This window comes from Sceloporus occidentalis, unplaced genomic scaffold (genome assembly GCF_023333645.1).
Source record: "Sceloporus occidentalis isolate IW3139 unplaced genomic scaffold, rSceOcc1.0.p SCAF_1, whole genome shotgun sequence".
NCBI classification, from domain to species: Eukaryota; Metazoa; Chordata; class Lepidosauria; order Squamata; family Phrynosomatidae; genus Sceloporus; species Sceloporus occidentalis.
Window position 1 is genome coordinate 221,516,502 of NW_028316981.1, and position 15,745 is coordinate 221,532,246.

The following is a 15,745-nucleotide window of genomic DNA, read 5'->3' on the forward strand; positions in this document are numbered from 1 at the left end:
GAAACTGGGATAAATGCTGGAGTGGGAAGGAACCGTATCATGGATGCATGCCTCCCACATGGTAGTGGGGTTTTGCGTTAGCTGCACGGTGTAGAAAAGTGCTGTGCTGCATACTTCTCTTGCTCCAGAAGGCACTGAGAAGAATTCAGCCTGGAGAAAGGTCACTGCTGTTTTCCAATCCTGCCATGTGAACCTTTGTTGGAAGTTAGTGTGATGTAGTGTTTTGGATCTGGAGTCAATTCCCAGCTCAGCCATGGAAGCCTTTGGGGTGACCTTAGGCAAGTCACACCCCTTCAGCCTCAGAGGTTGGCAATGACCAAATCTGACCAAATCTTGACAAGAAATCCCCATGATGGGTTCAATTTAGGGTCACTATAAGTCATTAATGAAGGTACACAACAACAACAATTATAACTGTCACGTACAAAAGGGCACGCTTGTGGCTTCCTTCTTCTTGACTGAGATAGAATCAGAGTTGGAAGAGACCACAAGGGCCATCCAGTCCAACCCCATTCTGCCATGCAGGAAATCTCAATCAAAGCATTCCCAACAGATGACCATCCAGCCTCTGTTTGAAGACCTCTAAGGAAGGAGACTCCACTACACTCCGAGGGAGTTTGTTCCACTGTCAAACAGCCCTTACTTTCAGGAGGTTCCTCTGAATGTTGAGCTGGAATATTTTCTCCGGGACCTTGCCTCCATTGCTCCAGGTCCTATTCTCTGGAGCAGCAGAAAACAAGCTCGCTCCCTCATCAATATCATCCCTTCAAATATTTAAACAGGGCTATTATCACCTCTTAACCTTCTCCCGGCTAAATGTCCCCAACTTCCTAAGTCGGTCCTCATAGGGCTTTATGGTTTCCAGGCCCATCAACATTTTGGTCGCCCTCTTTGGCAACCGAGGGATGCATGCAGCGGTGCTTTTCACAAATGTTGACTAATGTAACGCAGGAAGTGAACCTTTGTGCATTCATTTATGGTGGAATGATGTGTGTCCCATGTGTCCCAGCTGCTGCACAATTGCATGGCTTGCCTCCCACATCTCTTTGGATGAAACTGACAATATGCAAGATGATTCACACAGGGCAAGCAGATCACATGCAAAATGTCTTGCTTTCATATCACTTCTCATCCACACCAAATGTCAGGTTGACATGGAAGTTGCTGCCACTCCATACCCATCTCAGGTGATGTGAATGTTGCTTGGGATCCATTCACAGGAAAATAGCAGTCGTGTGGCACCAATAACAAGAAAAGAACCATGCCAGTAGCTTATTGTCTTGATAACAAGAAATTTAAAGCAGCCTAGACTACATATGGTCATTGTAACTGAAAGCCAGCATGGCATAGTGGTTTGAGTGTTGGAGTGTGATTCTGGAGACTAGGGATTCGATTCCTTGCTTGGTCATTAAACCCACTTTCTCAGCTTCAGGGGAAGGGAATGACAAACCCCCTTTGAGCAAATCTTGCCAAGAAAATCCCATGACAGGCTAGCCATAGGGTCGCCGTAAATAGGAAGTGACTTGAAGGCACACAGTAACAACAACAACACTGTACACTGGCCCACTTGACTGCTCCAACAGTTGCTTAAATGTTACACCCACTGGACTCATCTTATCAGCACTCCACATAGCTGTCTTCTGAATTTTCTGGTCATGAGACTCTTCTTGAGACTGAATATGTGCTTAGATGCCACTGGAAATGCATTGACTGCTCAGAAAGTGTTTGGGAACATTAACTATGTTTGTATGGCTATCATAGAGTTTTATAACATTACACACAGTGTGGGAAAAGTGGGATTTCCCTCCCATAATACTAGAACTCAGTTGATTTTAAAGAAAACTGCTTTGTGTATTTGGTTGCTGGTTGAAGAAATTTTATGCAGTTGTTACATTCCATTTTTCCACATTTTGCTTAAATGCTATGTATCTGACCCTGGGATATCTGTCGATCATAGTATGCATTTTAAGAATAAAATAAACTCTAAGTCATCCATCAAAAGTGATTGGAATGATTCAAGACAAACAAAAGAAAGTCTTCACTCAATGCACAGGTAATTTATGTAATCCACTGCGACAAAAAACAGTGACAATCCTCTATAACATCTCCTTATATTCCATTGTAGCTCAAGTGTGACCTCTAGGATGCTCGCAAGGTTAGCCAGATCTCTGTGTGCTGTATCCTCTCAAGTTGTATCTGATTTATGGCAACGATGAATGGGATTTCCTGGCAAGATTTGTTCATATGGAGGTTTGGCTTTGCCTTTCTCTGAAACAGAAAATGTAACTTGCCCAAGGTCTGCCAGTGAGTTTCTATGGGCGAGTGGGTCTTCAGACCCTGGTTTCCAGACTCATAGCCCAACACTGCAACCACTTCACCACATTAGTTCTCAGTATTACATCATCTCCACTCTCCTCACCTATGATGCAAACCTCCTTCAAACCCAAATCTACACACTTGGGAAATCCATGTGGTTTTATCTTGTTGTTTCCCAATTTGTTGTTATGTGCCTTCAAGTCATTTTTGACTTATGGTGACCTTAATGCCAACCTATCATGGGTTTTTCTTGGCAAGTTTTATTCAGTGGAGGTTTGCCATTGCCTTCCCCTGAGGCTGAGAGAGTGTGACTTTGCCCAAGGTCACCCATTGGGTTTCCATGGCTGAGCTGGGAATCTAATCTTGGTCTCCAGACACTTGAACAACTATGCCACACTTTCTTCCTTGTTTTCCAATAGGCATCTAAAATGCATGTATATATAAAAATAGTCCACCTGGTTTAAACTGGCTGATATTATTATTATTATTATTATTATTATTATTATTATTATTAGGGTTCTTAGGAAGGTGAGTGCAGGCAGCAAAGAGTTTTCTGATTTTCTGGCTAAACCAGACACCAGAAATTAGAGTGTTCCAAAGTTAGGCTAAAAAAAAGTGAATCTTCTGAGTTAAGTGACCATTTTTCACTGAACTCAGGTTCCCTTGTGTGAATTTATGCTTTCCTTATCTTCCAGCTATTAGAGACCAAGATGCTCTATGAAATAGGGTAGCTGCAACATCCAGAGGTCCATGGACTGCAGCTGTCTGGAGCTCACACCTGCCCTCTGACCCTTGGCATTCCCATTAAAATGCTTCCAAGGAGCTGCTTGCCCTCAAAGGGGCACAACTGGAAACTTCTGCCACACTTTCACCACCCACTTGTTGTAGGCCCTCCCCCAAAAAAGGGAATCAGAAAAGGCTAATAAGATAATTCAGAAGTGTCAGTCTTTGTTTCCAAAACTCAAGTGTTACAGATAGTCATTTATTGTCACATTCTGATGATATAACACTTGACATCTAAGCAACAAGTGCTACAACTCAATGCACACCTAAGAATGAGGCCAACTCAGAATCTTGGCAGGACTTGCTTGTAAGTAAGCGGACATAGGATTGTGTAGAAATATTTCTTTTGCAAGGAGGCTAAGGTAACAGGCCTGTTTATATTGGAGGCTAAAGTAACAGGCCTGTTTATATGTCCTATAGAGACAGGGAGGAGCAGCTATATACTGGCTGACAGAACATGACCCAGATCCTTGATGTTGAGCCAAAGCTGCAACAGTTCAAAACAGACACCAATGCAAGAGACAGAAAAAATTTCATCCCTTTATTATTTGCACTGCAAAAGGTTGCACAGTGGCTTCTGAAAGACAGAAACAAAGACACTGAGCCAAACTTTTGGCCATTTCCCCAGTTTTTCTCTGCTGAAGCATGTTTGCTAAAAGGGAGAGAAGTCCTAGACTTAGGGTTAGGGGAGGGTCTAAGGCTAGGATTATTTATAGGCCTAAGACCTTCAACCTATCAATCACAAACTGAGCAGTTTCTGGGACATGAAAGTAGGGGAGAGAGAAGAGTCAAAACCACAGACCTAAACTCACCTAAAGAATGTAAGCATGAGGTTCAGAAGGCTGTGCTGACAAAGTGTCTTACATCGGTTCTCACCCTGTGCTGCTGAATGAGCACAAGCAGCTGGTCACATGTATGCAACAGAATGAAAAGGGCACTTTAAGGGCCAGGAATGCTAAAAGAAAATCCTTCTGCGGTCCCAAAGAAGAAGACAGAGCACCCAATCTGATGAAGGGGGGGGGGGGGAGGAAGAGAAGGGCAGAAGGTGTCAATTTCAGTTGTGAACCAAACAGTATGTTTACTGCTGTGCCTGTGTTAAGTGTCCACTATCCATATGTGTAGAAAAATACTCTCTGAATCTTCAGATGGGGACACATGTGCTTGGCAGGCTGGGGAAGGTTGTGGTCTTTGTCCTTGATGGACACAAGTAAAAATATCAGGTAATCAGTGTTAGACATAAACCATGTTAGACATAAACCCAAAGAATGAAATTGCTTTCAGAAATAAACAAAACACAGTACAACACAGGCCAGCACAAGCATAGATATCAACACGATGGCTCAGTTAAAAACTAAAGAAATGGTGTATTTGCAGAAGGATCCCAAACAAGCCTGCTAAAGCAAGACTAGAGTTAAAAATCCTGGCCCACAGGAGAACCAACAAAAAGTAAAGCTTTGTGCTGACCTATGCCCTTGTTTGGGATCAGTTTATCTGAGCCAGATCTCTCAGGCAAGCACAAGTTCGGCTCTCTTGTCAGACTCCATGTGCTGCAGCTTCATCCAAGTCCTTAAACAGAGATGGAGCCTTCACGGAAGTTTGTTTTCCCAATGAGAGCATTGAGGAGGATGGGCTTTCCACTTCTGCATGCAGATTGTGCTGTCTTTATGATGTCATCCATTTGGTCCTCATTCTGTCGATTCAGCAGGAAACCTTTGCCTCCTAAACCGTCTGCTACCACATGGTAATCTGCAAGGAAAAATGTCTGCCATGAGCACGAGAGAAGAGAAGCCTAATCACAAGGGTTTATGTACAGTCCGTCTTTACCTTATGCGGAGGAACCGTTCCAGACCCCCCCCCCCCGCATAAGGCAAAAAGCGCATATGCTTGAGTCCCATTAGATATAATGGGGCATGTGTTCACCACGTGGCCGTGCGCACATGCCACAGGTGCGCACGCCATTCTCCCGGTGGCTTCCGCGAAAGCTGGAAGCCACCTATAATGAGCCTGTCTATGGCGCGGGCTCACTGTATAAAGAAAAAGCAAGAGACAAAATTTTAAGACAAGTGAGGAAGAAAGCATTTCCAAGGCCTGGTGATTTAATAATTTAATAATCCTAGAAGCCTATCCAGAATATAATAAAAACTACCTTACCTGCTTCTGAATTTGGTAGTCTGTAAACATCTATATGCATACAATTTACACCAGCAAGTTGGTAGGCAAAAACAAAGATTCTTGCATCCTGATTACACTTAGATGCTACAAAATATTGTGTTCACTGCAAATGAGCAACTTTTGTCAATAGAATTGCCCCCCAGATGTAGCAGGTCAGTTGTGCAATTCTTTTTAACTTACTTTTTTAAAAAATACAATCATGTTAGGAATATTAATAATGTTTTAATAATAAAAAGGCAGACAGTGCACTGTAAACATGGCATAGTCAGGTCCAAGAGTCTATGGTCTATGACTGTAATGAACGATTGATTTAAGGGTGTCTAGTGAATTAGGAGGAAAACATGCAGCACCTGTTTTTAATGTTACATTTGTATACACATCTGAGGCCCCTAACAAATGGGCCTGGCAAGACCAAATAATCCTCTATGCTGCAAGAATAAAAAGAGGAGTAATTGGCCTAGTGTCAATACCATTTGGAGGGAAGTAAGTGTATATCTGAGTTGCCATTCTGACAGTCTAACCTGGTTGTGTCCATTAAAACCTCAAGTGCAATGTACCATGACAGGTGTGCAATTGAATTCACTGGAGAATCTGACCTGTGATACAGGGCATGAGGAAATTTTGTTCCACAGACAGAATCTGCTTCATTCCAGGGGCTTGTGAAAAGCATTAGCTCACTAGACCTGGTTTGTTCAAGAAAAGTCAGTCTAGGCACTTTCACTTCTAGTTTGGCAGGATCTCTATATACAACATCATGGCAGATGCTATTCAGGCTGTTAACTCACCCAGGTAATCCAGGCCACAGGCTACATTGCTACCCAGCAAAGGCACTTGTTCCCGTGAGATCTGGCTCCAACAGGCATCATTCCCTACCAGGGCAATGACTGGTGTCTGACAGAACAGGACAAAACATTATTGAACCTAACAGAGGTCAGGAAGTGTAACCCAGTCCTCCCAACCAACCTTGTTGCACTATCAAATGGAGAGTACCATTCCATTACTGGGCTAATGAACTACTATTGAAGCCATTGCCCAGAGACCCTACTGAAATCATAGCCGGTCTCTGAACTAAGCTCCCTACATCTCAAACATGTAAGGAGGGAGCTTGCCACACTTTATCCTGATGTCAAAATCACATACCACCAAAACCAGTTACCAAGAAAGACTTAAAAACAAGAAACTGCTATTGAGCAGCGAAGGGGTCTTGTGGCCAAGCTGCCACAGTTCAAACAGCTTTTTCATCTTCATCTTTTTCATCTTTCAGTCTAGTTGTATTTTTTTCACCCACAGATACCAAGAGAAGACAGGATCCTTGGAAATCTGGCTGGGTTATACAGTGGTCCCTTCCCTTACGCGGGAGATGTGTTCTGGATTCCCCCCCCCCCCCGGGCATAAGGGGAATTCCACTTGTGCTTGAGCCCCATTAAAAATAATGGGGCTCATGCCCGTGGTGCAGTGTGCACACCATTACCCCTTCTGGGGTGCAGCGAGGCTTCTTCTGGCACGGCTTTCAGCGTACTTACCTTATGTCGTACGAAGGTGTCAAATTCCATTATACTGAAGCCAAGAGAGCCATCACCATATAGGATCCAGACCTATAAATGATTTAAAAAAGGACATATGCAGCAGCCAGACACCATGGGGAGGAAAACAAAACCACAGAAGATTTTAGCATCCTATTTACTTTTCCAAGTAAGCAACTGTTAACTAAGAAGAAGGGCCAGTCAGTCTGGAGAAGGCCCATGTAAGTAAACATATGGGTTGGGGACTCAGGCATTCAGCTCAGTAACATTCCTTGCAAAGAGGACGCATTTCACCAGAGCCTCCACGCTCAGCTTCCCGTTATTGAACACTAACCTCTGACTCTGGCCTGCAGAGCTTGGCTCCTAAGGCAAAGCCTCCACCAACTCCCAAGGTCCCAAAGGCTCCTGCAGTGAGAATTAGAACATCAATGATGAAACTGTTCTGGCATGCTAGGCTCTGGCAACCAGTTCCTAAATTGCTGTCACCAGGCCTTTTTTTAAAAAAGGTTTGATATGATGTGCTTATGATGCTTCTAATACATGTTTTTTTTTTAACTTAGCTACCTTGGGCATCTTAGATACAAAAAAGAAAAATTGGATATACTATTTTAAGTAAACAAATAAATAGTCCACAGCCTTGTGTCAAGTATTAACATATTATCGCATTGCATATTATTCTGCCTGCAGAATAATTTCTTCAAGTTACACGTTTATTCCCTTTGTTCCCAATTCACTTTCCAGACCTTTTGGGGGAGGCAGGGCCAGAACTTTCTGTTTGTCTGTCCTCTCTTTATAAATCTGAAGCAAGATGCAGGCAAGTGACTCTAACAACATCACTTTTATTCCCCTGCACATTTTGTTAACCTTCTGTACCTAACGTAATTTAGTTTTAGTTTTATATTTTTAAATTATTGTAAGCCACCTTGAAACCCCATTTTGGGAGAAAGGCAAGATATACATCCTATAAATAAATAAAAAGTAAATAAGTAATGAAGAAGCCACTTGGCTTCAGAAGCTAGTGTAATGATTGTTGCTCTTTCTGGATGGCTTAATAAAGGTATCACTTCTATGTGTATTTTGGATTTTATTTTATGACTACCACAACTACTCATGCATTATTTGAATTTAGGAAACTCTTCCTGCCATTTTCTCAAAATATACCTGCTTCTTGTTTTATTGATTGATTGACCTCCTTTCTGAAAGAACATTTTTCACAAGAGATGTTTTTCCAGATTATTCTTTCCACCTCAGTTATACAGAAAAGTAGAAAGCACAGCCTTTTGCATGCATCTCACAGTCTCTGTCAGACTGAGGTTTCTGGGTAATTTTGCCAGAAGGCTCATTTCTATTCAGTTGTGGAACTGGTCGAATGTTTATCTAGAGTGATGTATTCCTCCTACTGGAACAGAATACTAGCCAGGAAGTTTATCTCATGTTACCTGGATCAAGCCAGCATAGTGGACCCCTAGGCTTTATAATGTAAGCAGCACTTCCCACGAAATCACCTCCATCTGCAACTAGAAAGCTGTCTTCAGGAAGCAAGCAATCCACGTGGTGCAACAGCTTCAGTGGGTTGAGGTGGTGCTCTGTCAGTTCTTCTGTTTTTACTCTAAGGAAACAAGTGTTAGGAGGACATGAGACACACACAGCTAGCCTGACTCACTACATATCATAGTGTTAAGCAAGGGCAGGGCAAAGGGACAGGTTGCTCACCTGTAACTGTAGTTCTTTGAGTGGTCATCTGCGAATCCACACAAATGGGTTATTCTGCACCTGCGCAGCAATTTCGGATCCTTCTGGAATCGCTAGGGAAGACTTTTTGGCGGTATTCTGCCCACCCTCTATATAGGCTCGATGTCTTCCCGCCCTCTTCAGTTCAAAAAGTCCGCCAAAAGAGCAGACATAGGAAGAAAGAGCAGGACATGACAAGAGGGGAAGATGGGTGGGATTTGTGTGGATTTACAGATGACCACTCAAAGAATTACAGTTACAGGTGAGCAACCTGTCCTTCTTCTTCGTGGTCTCTGCGAAGCACACAAATGGGTTAGACTGACAAGTTGATCCATCCCAGGAGGAGGGAGTGTCCTGGCAATAAAGATTTTAACCAGGAAAGACAGTGTGATTGTCAATTATTAACAGCGTCAACTAACATGCTGGAAAGAGAACAGAGCTGCTTCACAAAGGCTGCTTCACAACGATGTCTGGTGTCAAACCTGTAGTGCTTGATAAAGGTCAAAGGTAGTAACCAAACTGCAGCCTTGCAAATGTCCTCCAATGAGATTCTGGACAGGAAGGCAGAGGATGTAGCTATTGCCCTGGTTGAATGAGCTCGAATTTGAGCAGGGGTAGTCTTCCCAAACAGTTTGTAGGAAAGGTGGAGGTCACTCATTTAGAAAAATATTGTGGTGTGACTGGGAATCCCAGTTTGGGAGTTGAGTAGCAGACAGAGTCTGTGGGAATGCCGAGAGGACGAAATCCTGTCGAGGTAGTAGGCCAGAGCCCACCTGACATTGAGGGAATGGAGTCAGCGCTCGGTGTTGGTGGTTGGGTTTGGGGCCAGCGTCAGGAGAATGATGTCTTGGTTGAGATGAAAGATAGAAACTATCTTAGGCAGGAAAGAAATGTTCGGTTGAAGGACGAACTTGTCTTTGAAGAATAAGAGTAAGGAGAGTCGGCACAGAAAGCACAGATTTCACTGGCTTGGCATGCTAAGGTCAGGGTGACCAAAAATTCAGTCTTCCAGATGAGGAGTATGAGGTCACAGGAAGCAAGAGGTTCAAAAGGAGAGGCAGACAAGGATGCCAAGACAAGTTGGAGGTCTCAAGCTGGCGCCAGGGCCACAGAAGGCGGTCTCAAGTTGGCGAGGCCTTTGAAAAAAATTTTTACCAGAGGGTTGGCAAAGAAGGACGGGCGGCCCAAAAACTGGTAGTGGGTACAGATGGTGGTGAGGTAGCATCTCAGGGAGGAGATGGAGAGGCCAGAGTCTGACAGAAAATTAAGAAAGTCCTGAACAATAGGAATAGTGACTTCCTTGGGAGAAAGTCCTTTCTTGGTTAACAAAGCCAAAAATTCAGCCCATTTGAGAGCATAAGAATGCTGAGCGGAAGGCTTGTGAGAAGCCAAAATGACCGGTCAGGTCAGAATCCTCCATGCCAAGAGACAGAGCGTGTCGATGTCGGGGTGCTGAACTTGACCCTTGTGGAGGGTCAGGAGGTTGGGATGGAGGGGCAAGGGTCAGAACCAGGTGAAGATGAGGAGTGAGCCATGGTTGCCTTGGCCACCAAGGGGTGATGAAGATGGCATCCAAGCGGTCCATCTGACCTGAGCTGTTCTCTCTCTGATGCGTCTGGAGGCGAGGCAGCATTGGATGGAGGACCTGAGGTTGACGAACCTGTCGTGAGCAAGATAGGCTGTCGAGGTTGTGGAGTCCAACATGGCGCCTATGAAGTGAACATGCTGAGTTGGGCAAAGTGTGGATTTGTCCATGTTGACCATCAGTCCCAAGGCATGAAGAAGCTTGAGGGCGAATTTGATGTTGGCCAGGAGCACGTCTTTGGTTGGCACCACAAATAACCAATTGTCGAGGTACGGAAAGATGATGATTTTTTGTTAGCGGAGGTATGCTGCCACAACCACCATGCATTTTGTGAAAACCCTTGGCGCTATGGAAAGTCCGAAGGGTAGAACACAGTATCAAAAGCAGTCGGGACTGATGGAAAAGGCCAAAAGGTCTCAATGGTCTTGTTGGATGCTGATGTGAAAATAAGCATCCTGAAGATCTTGTGTAGAAGAGGCAAGATGGAAGCCAGGATTACCATACAGAAACATCTGTATGATATAAAAGAGTTCAAGAAGTGGAGGTCCAGAATGGGGCAAAGGCCACCATTAGCTTTGGAAACAATAAAGTATCTGGAAAACAAGCAGACTTGGATTCAAGATGAGAGGACGAGCTCTATGGCCCATTTGTCCAAGAGAGAGTGCACTTCAAGAAGGGTATCTGAAGGTGGTGAGAAGAATACCCCTTGGGGGAGGATCTTGGAGCTCCAGGGCATATCCCCTCCAGACTATTGACAGGACCCAGGAGTCAGATGTTATGCTGGCCCAAGATTGGTAAAAATGGGGCAGGCCATCCCAAAAGGGGGAGGAGGGGGCAAAGGAATGAAGTGTGCTGGAAGATCTTAGAAGTGCCGCTTGCCTTGATTAGCATCCTTCTTATGGAAGGGCTGTTTGTATTTGGAGTTGGATTGGCTCTTTCCAGAGGACTGTTGCTGTTGCATAGGAAAACGCTGTTGCTGGAAGTCTGAAGACTGGTTGGATCTACCTTGGTTGGGGAGGGGGGTTTAGAGGGGTGTTTGCCATCCCGAACAGTGTTGGTTTGGGAAGGGAGACCGGGAAGTCGAGGAAGAGGTCATACCGTATTTACGGGCTGTGTTTCTTATCTTGTTTTTAAAGTCAAATTTTTCGTCAGACTCCTTATGAAAAAGCCCCGAGGCATCAAAGGGGAGTTCTTCAATAGCCAGTCTGGCCTGTGGAGTGAGGTCCAAGGATTTCAGCCAAGTGTGGTGACGAAGGGCCATGGAATCGGCAAGTTGTCTGGCGGTGCAGTCAGCCAAGTGCTTGGCAAACGAGATTTGTTGTGAGGCTAAAGAGTGAGCCTCAGCGTTTAGGACCAATGCCATGTGTTTCTTGTCCTCAGAGGCGTATGACTTGCGCACCATGGCATCGATTTTGCGACCTTCTGTGTCATTGGGATAAGTTGCCGCCTTGGGGAGTGAAACAAAGTTGACACCTCAACAATCGCTGAATTGGGTCGAGGATGTTCGAAAAGCCAAGACTCATCAGAGGGGGTAATCCTATAGAAATAGTGAAGGTTGTGAAGACAAAGAAGCCCAAGAACGCTTCACGATGTTGGTCATAGATGGGAGGAACGGGATGGAAGCTGGAGTGGGAAGCTTTCCACGTACTCTCTCATCTATGGGGTCAAGCTCCTCAGAGTCCATATGGAGGACCTTGATGTGTAGGGCTTTACCCATTTGGATCACTTGTTTGGCGAACGAGAAAGTGTCATCTGAGGGAGAGGCCTCTGGGACTGAGAGTGTCTGAGACTGGTGAATTCAAAGTAGTCAGCAACTCTGATAAGGCCAATGGAGTCTTTGGACGCGGGACGACTCTCTATACTGAGATGGATGATGGCAAAGGTCAATACAGGGCTGTGTGTGAGGCTGCCGAAGAGAGATATGATTGGGATGGAGTGGCCGAGACTGAGGCTGCTGTGGAGGGTAGCTGGGGTTCAGAGATGTGGAGAAGTGGTTGCAAACGACTGTCATGTATCTCCGAGGGGTCAAGTGGCAAGAAAAATGTGCCCGAAGCCTCGTCAAACATTGGGTCCCATCTGGAGGGCTCAGGGAAGCAAGGGAACTACGAACCTGAGGTCACACAGTAACGAGCTTGACTCAGTATAGACAGATTGGATAGGCTCGGAGTCCGGGATTGGACAAGATTTCTTTCCTGTATGTGAAGCCTCCTTGTCCTTTTCTTTAGAGGACTTCTGTTTCTTTTTCTCCGATTTGGAAGAGTCTGAGGATTTCTTCCATTTCAAAGCTAATGGCTGGCCAGCTGCATCTTGGTCGGTCTCCTTCCTTTTTTCTGGGGTTGGTGACCCAGAGACAGGAGAAAAGGATTTGCCCTCAGTAGCATTAGCTTTGGCAGGGACCCCGGAGGCAGAAGAGGGTTTGCCCTTGGCAGCAGGAGCCTTGGCAGGGACCCTATGGTCAGAGGGAGGTTAAGAATCTGTGCATATAGCATAGAACGCAGCCTCACCTCCCTATTCTTCCTGGCTTGTGGAGTGAAAGCCATACAATGAGGGCAAGTTGTGGTGATGTGGCCCTCACCCAGGCAAATGAGGCACAAGGAGTGTCCGTCGTGGCTGGGAATTTTCGCTCCACATTTCGTGCACTTTTTAAAGGAGTGCTAAGACATCATGGAGATTTACAAGGGAGTAGACAAACGAATGGTCAAACAAGCCAAGTGTTACCAGTAGTTAGAGTCCAAAACAAGCTGAATCACTATCCAAGAGAGAAGTCAGAGCCAAAAACGTAGTCAAAAATGAAAGTGAAAGGAAGGAGTGAATTTCAAGCGAGGTTCCTATGCTGCTCACGTGGCAGACAAAAGGAACTGAAGAAAGGCAGGAAGACAGCAAGCCTATATAGAGGGTGGACCGGAGCTACCGCCAAAAGTCTTTTTTAGCAATTCCAGAAGGATCCGAAATTGTTATGTAGGTGCAGAATAGCCCATTTGTATGCTTCGCAGAGACCATGAAGAAGAAGAACAAAATTTGCGGGCTCTATACGTCCACCCATCCACATAAATGCACCCAAACTTTAGACACAGTAGGGTTTCTAACCTGTTTTCTTTCTCCTTCTTGTGATCACTCTCCTTCAGACTTATTACCCAGTCACGGGAACACGAATAGCCATTAAGCTCTTGGCTCAAGTGCACCAGGAATGAGCCAGCATCCCCTGTTGGTAAAGAGTTGCAAGAAGCCTAAGAAGCACACATTTCAGGAAGGGAGGTTTATGTAACGTTCACTGTCACTTCCTTGGGTCACTGACATCACTAGGTCATGCCCTGAAACACTGTCTTCTCCTGCCAGCTATCCCACCCTCACCAAATCATAGAATCATAGAGTTGGAAAAGACCACAAGGGCCACCCAGTCCAAACCCCTGCCATGCAGGAACTCTCAATCAAAGCATCCTCAACAGATGACCATCCAGCCTCTGTTTAAAGATCTCCAAGGAAAGAGACTCCACCACTCTCCGAGGGAGTGTGCTCCACTGTCGAACAACCTTTACTGTCAGGAAGTTCCTCCTAATGTTAAGCTGGAATCTCTTTTCCTGGAGATTGTATCCATTGTTCTGGGTCCTGTTCTCTGGAGCAGCAGAATACAGGCTTGCTCCCTCCTCAATATGACATCCCTTCAAATATTTAAACAGGCCATCATATCACCTCTTAACCTTCTCTTCTCCAGGCTAAACATCTCCAGCTCCTAAATCGTTCCTCATAGGGCATGGTTTCCAGATCCTTCATCATTTTAGTTGCCCTCCTTTGGACACACTCCAGTTTCTCAACATCCTTTTTGAATTGTGGTGCCCAGAAATGAACACAGTATTCCAGGTGAGGCCTGACCAAAGCAGAATAGACTGGCACTTTTACTTCCTTTCATCTAGACACTATGCTCCTAATGATGCAGCCTAAAATTGCATTGGCCTTTTTAGCTGCCACATTGCCCTGTTGATTCATGTTCAACTTGTGGTCTACTTGGACTCCTAGATCCCTTGCACATGTAGTGTTGTTCAGCTAGGTGACCCCCATCCTATATCTGTGCATTTCATTTTTTCACCTTACATTTCTCTGTGTTGAATTTCATTTTGTTAGCTTTGGCCCAGCTTTTTAGTCTATTCAGGTCATCCCTAAAGTTCTTCTCCAAAACAGCCATATCAAAGCCCCAAGCAGGCCCCTCACCCTTTATGGCAATGTGGGGCTTCCAGAATATGTGTGCGTTTTTCAGCAGTTGTTCCGGATTCCTGTTGACAGCAATTATTTTACTGCCCTTGCTCAAGATTTGCCCGTATGACAGACGAAAATCACAAACTGTGCCTGGAAAGGGAAACAGGAATTAAAGAAACAGAGAATCCACAGAAATACTTCCCTCTCCACACAAATTTCCTAAAGTTGGCCCAGTGCTTATAAGCAAGACTCCTCAACAAAAGGCTAGCATTAACAGAACGCCTACCTGCCAGAATGACCACATCTGCCTCCTTGAGTGCCTCGCGGCGGTTCTGACGGATGTGCAGTGGACTATTCTTTCCCAGCATGCCACGGGCCATGCCTCCCAGGAAGCATGGAATCCCTAGTTCTTCTAAAGAATCTCTGTAAAGACAGGAGAAGGGAGAAATATCTCACTACAGGAACTCCACAACTGGTAGTCCATTGACAGTTAGTAGCAACTCATCCTCCTCTCTCTGAGTGCAGTCCTGCCTCCCACCTTCCACCTCTATCTATTAATCTGGATTCAAGCTATTCTCTTTCAGTTCTGGCTTCCTTATTTGATTTTGCTACCCCATCACTACCCCACTTCTCCTAAGCAATAAAAAGGTAGCCTTTCCAATTGGTGGCACTGGCCCACAAGTCGTACTGTTGTAGCATAGACTCGATGGGACCAAAATGGCTACTAAAGTTTCTCAGAACTCCTCTAAGGGCAGGTAGCAAAGCATGTCTCACCTGAGCTTCTTTACTGGGGTTGGAGGCAGGGTCACCTGGCTGCCAAGAAGGATGACTGGCTTCTTAGCCCGGCTGATAAGCTCTACACACTGTTGCACCTGCAAAGAAATATATCAAGAAGAGGATAAGACTGAGAGCAAAGACTCAGGCCCTGAAATAGCTTTGTGGCCACTACTTGTGTATTCTGGAGCTGGGGTAAGGCCAGCCTAACAGGGAAGCAAAACACCCTCATCCTAAGCCAATGAATATGGGAAGACAGTGATTCAAGGGCTATGCTGGTAATAGTGAGAACATATCTGAGAGTATCAATTTGCCTTCTTTCAAAACTAGTGCTAGCCTAAAGAAAGAGAGCCCCCCACCCCATGATAACTGTCATCCTTTAGCCTGTGAGGGAGTGAACAGGCAGGCCCAGTTCCATCAGGGCTAGCCTGAAGAAAAAGAGCCCTCCCTCCATGATAACTGTCATCCTTTGGCCTCCAAGGGAGTGAACAGGCAGGCCCAGCTCCATCAGGGCTAGCCTGAAGATAGAGAGCCCTCCCTCCATGATAACTGTCATCCTTCGGCCTGTGAGGGAGTGAACAAGCAGGCCCAGCTCCATCAGGGCTAGCCTGAAGAAGAGCCCTCCCTCCAGTCCATCTGCCTTGGTCCAGGCCTCAGAGGGAGAAAATAA

At 45.2% G+C, this 15,745-nt stretch overlaps 1 protein-coding gene across 3 annotated transcripts in view; it reads right to left on the minus strand.

The window, feature by feature from the left end:
* Positions 1-3,626: 3,626 nt before the first annotated feature.
* LOC149323510 (2-hydroxyacyl-CoA lyase 2-like) overlaps positions 3,627-15,745 on the minus strand; it is a 31,726-nt gene continuing 19,607 nt past the window's right edge. For all 3 annotated transcript variants that reach the window (XM_089489097.1, XM_089489095.1, XM_089489096.1), the window contains 9 exons: positions 15,076-15,173; positions 14,588-14,724; positions 14,317-14,451; positions 13,198-13,312; positions 8,234-8,403; positions 7,129-7,199; positions 6,795-6,866; positions 6,057-6,162; positions 3,627-4,845 (listed from right to left, as the gene is read on the minus strand). In XM_089489097.1, coding sequence (XP_089345223.1) covers positions 4,667-4,845; positions 6,057-6,162; positions 6,795-6,866; positions 7,129-7,199; positions 8,234-8,403; positions 13,198-13,312; positions 14,317-14,451; positions 14,588-14,724; positions 15,076-15,173 — 1,083 coding nt within the window. In that variant the 3' untranslated portion in view covers positions 3,627-4,666. The remainder of the gene's footprint in view (positions 4,846-6,056; positions 6,163-6,794; positions 6,867-7,128; positions 7,200-8,233; positions 8,404-13,197; positions 13,313-14,316; positions 14,452-14,587; positions 14,725-15,075; positions 15,174-15,745) is intronic.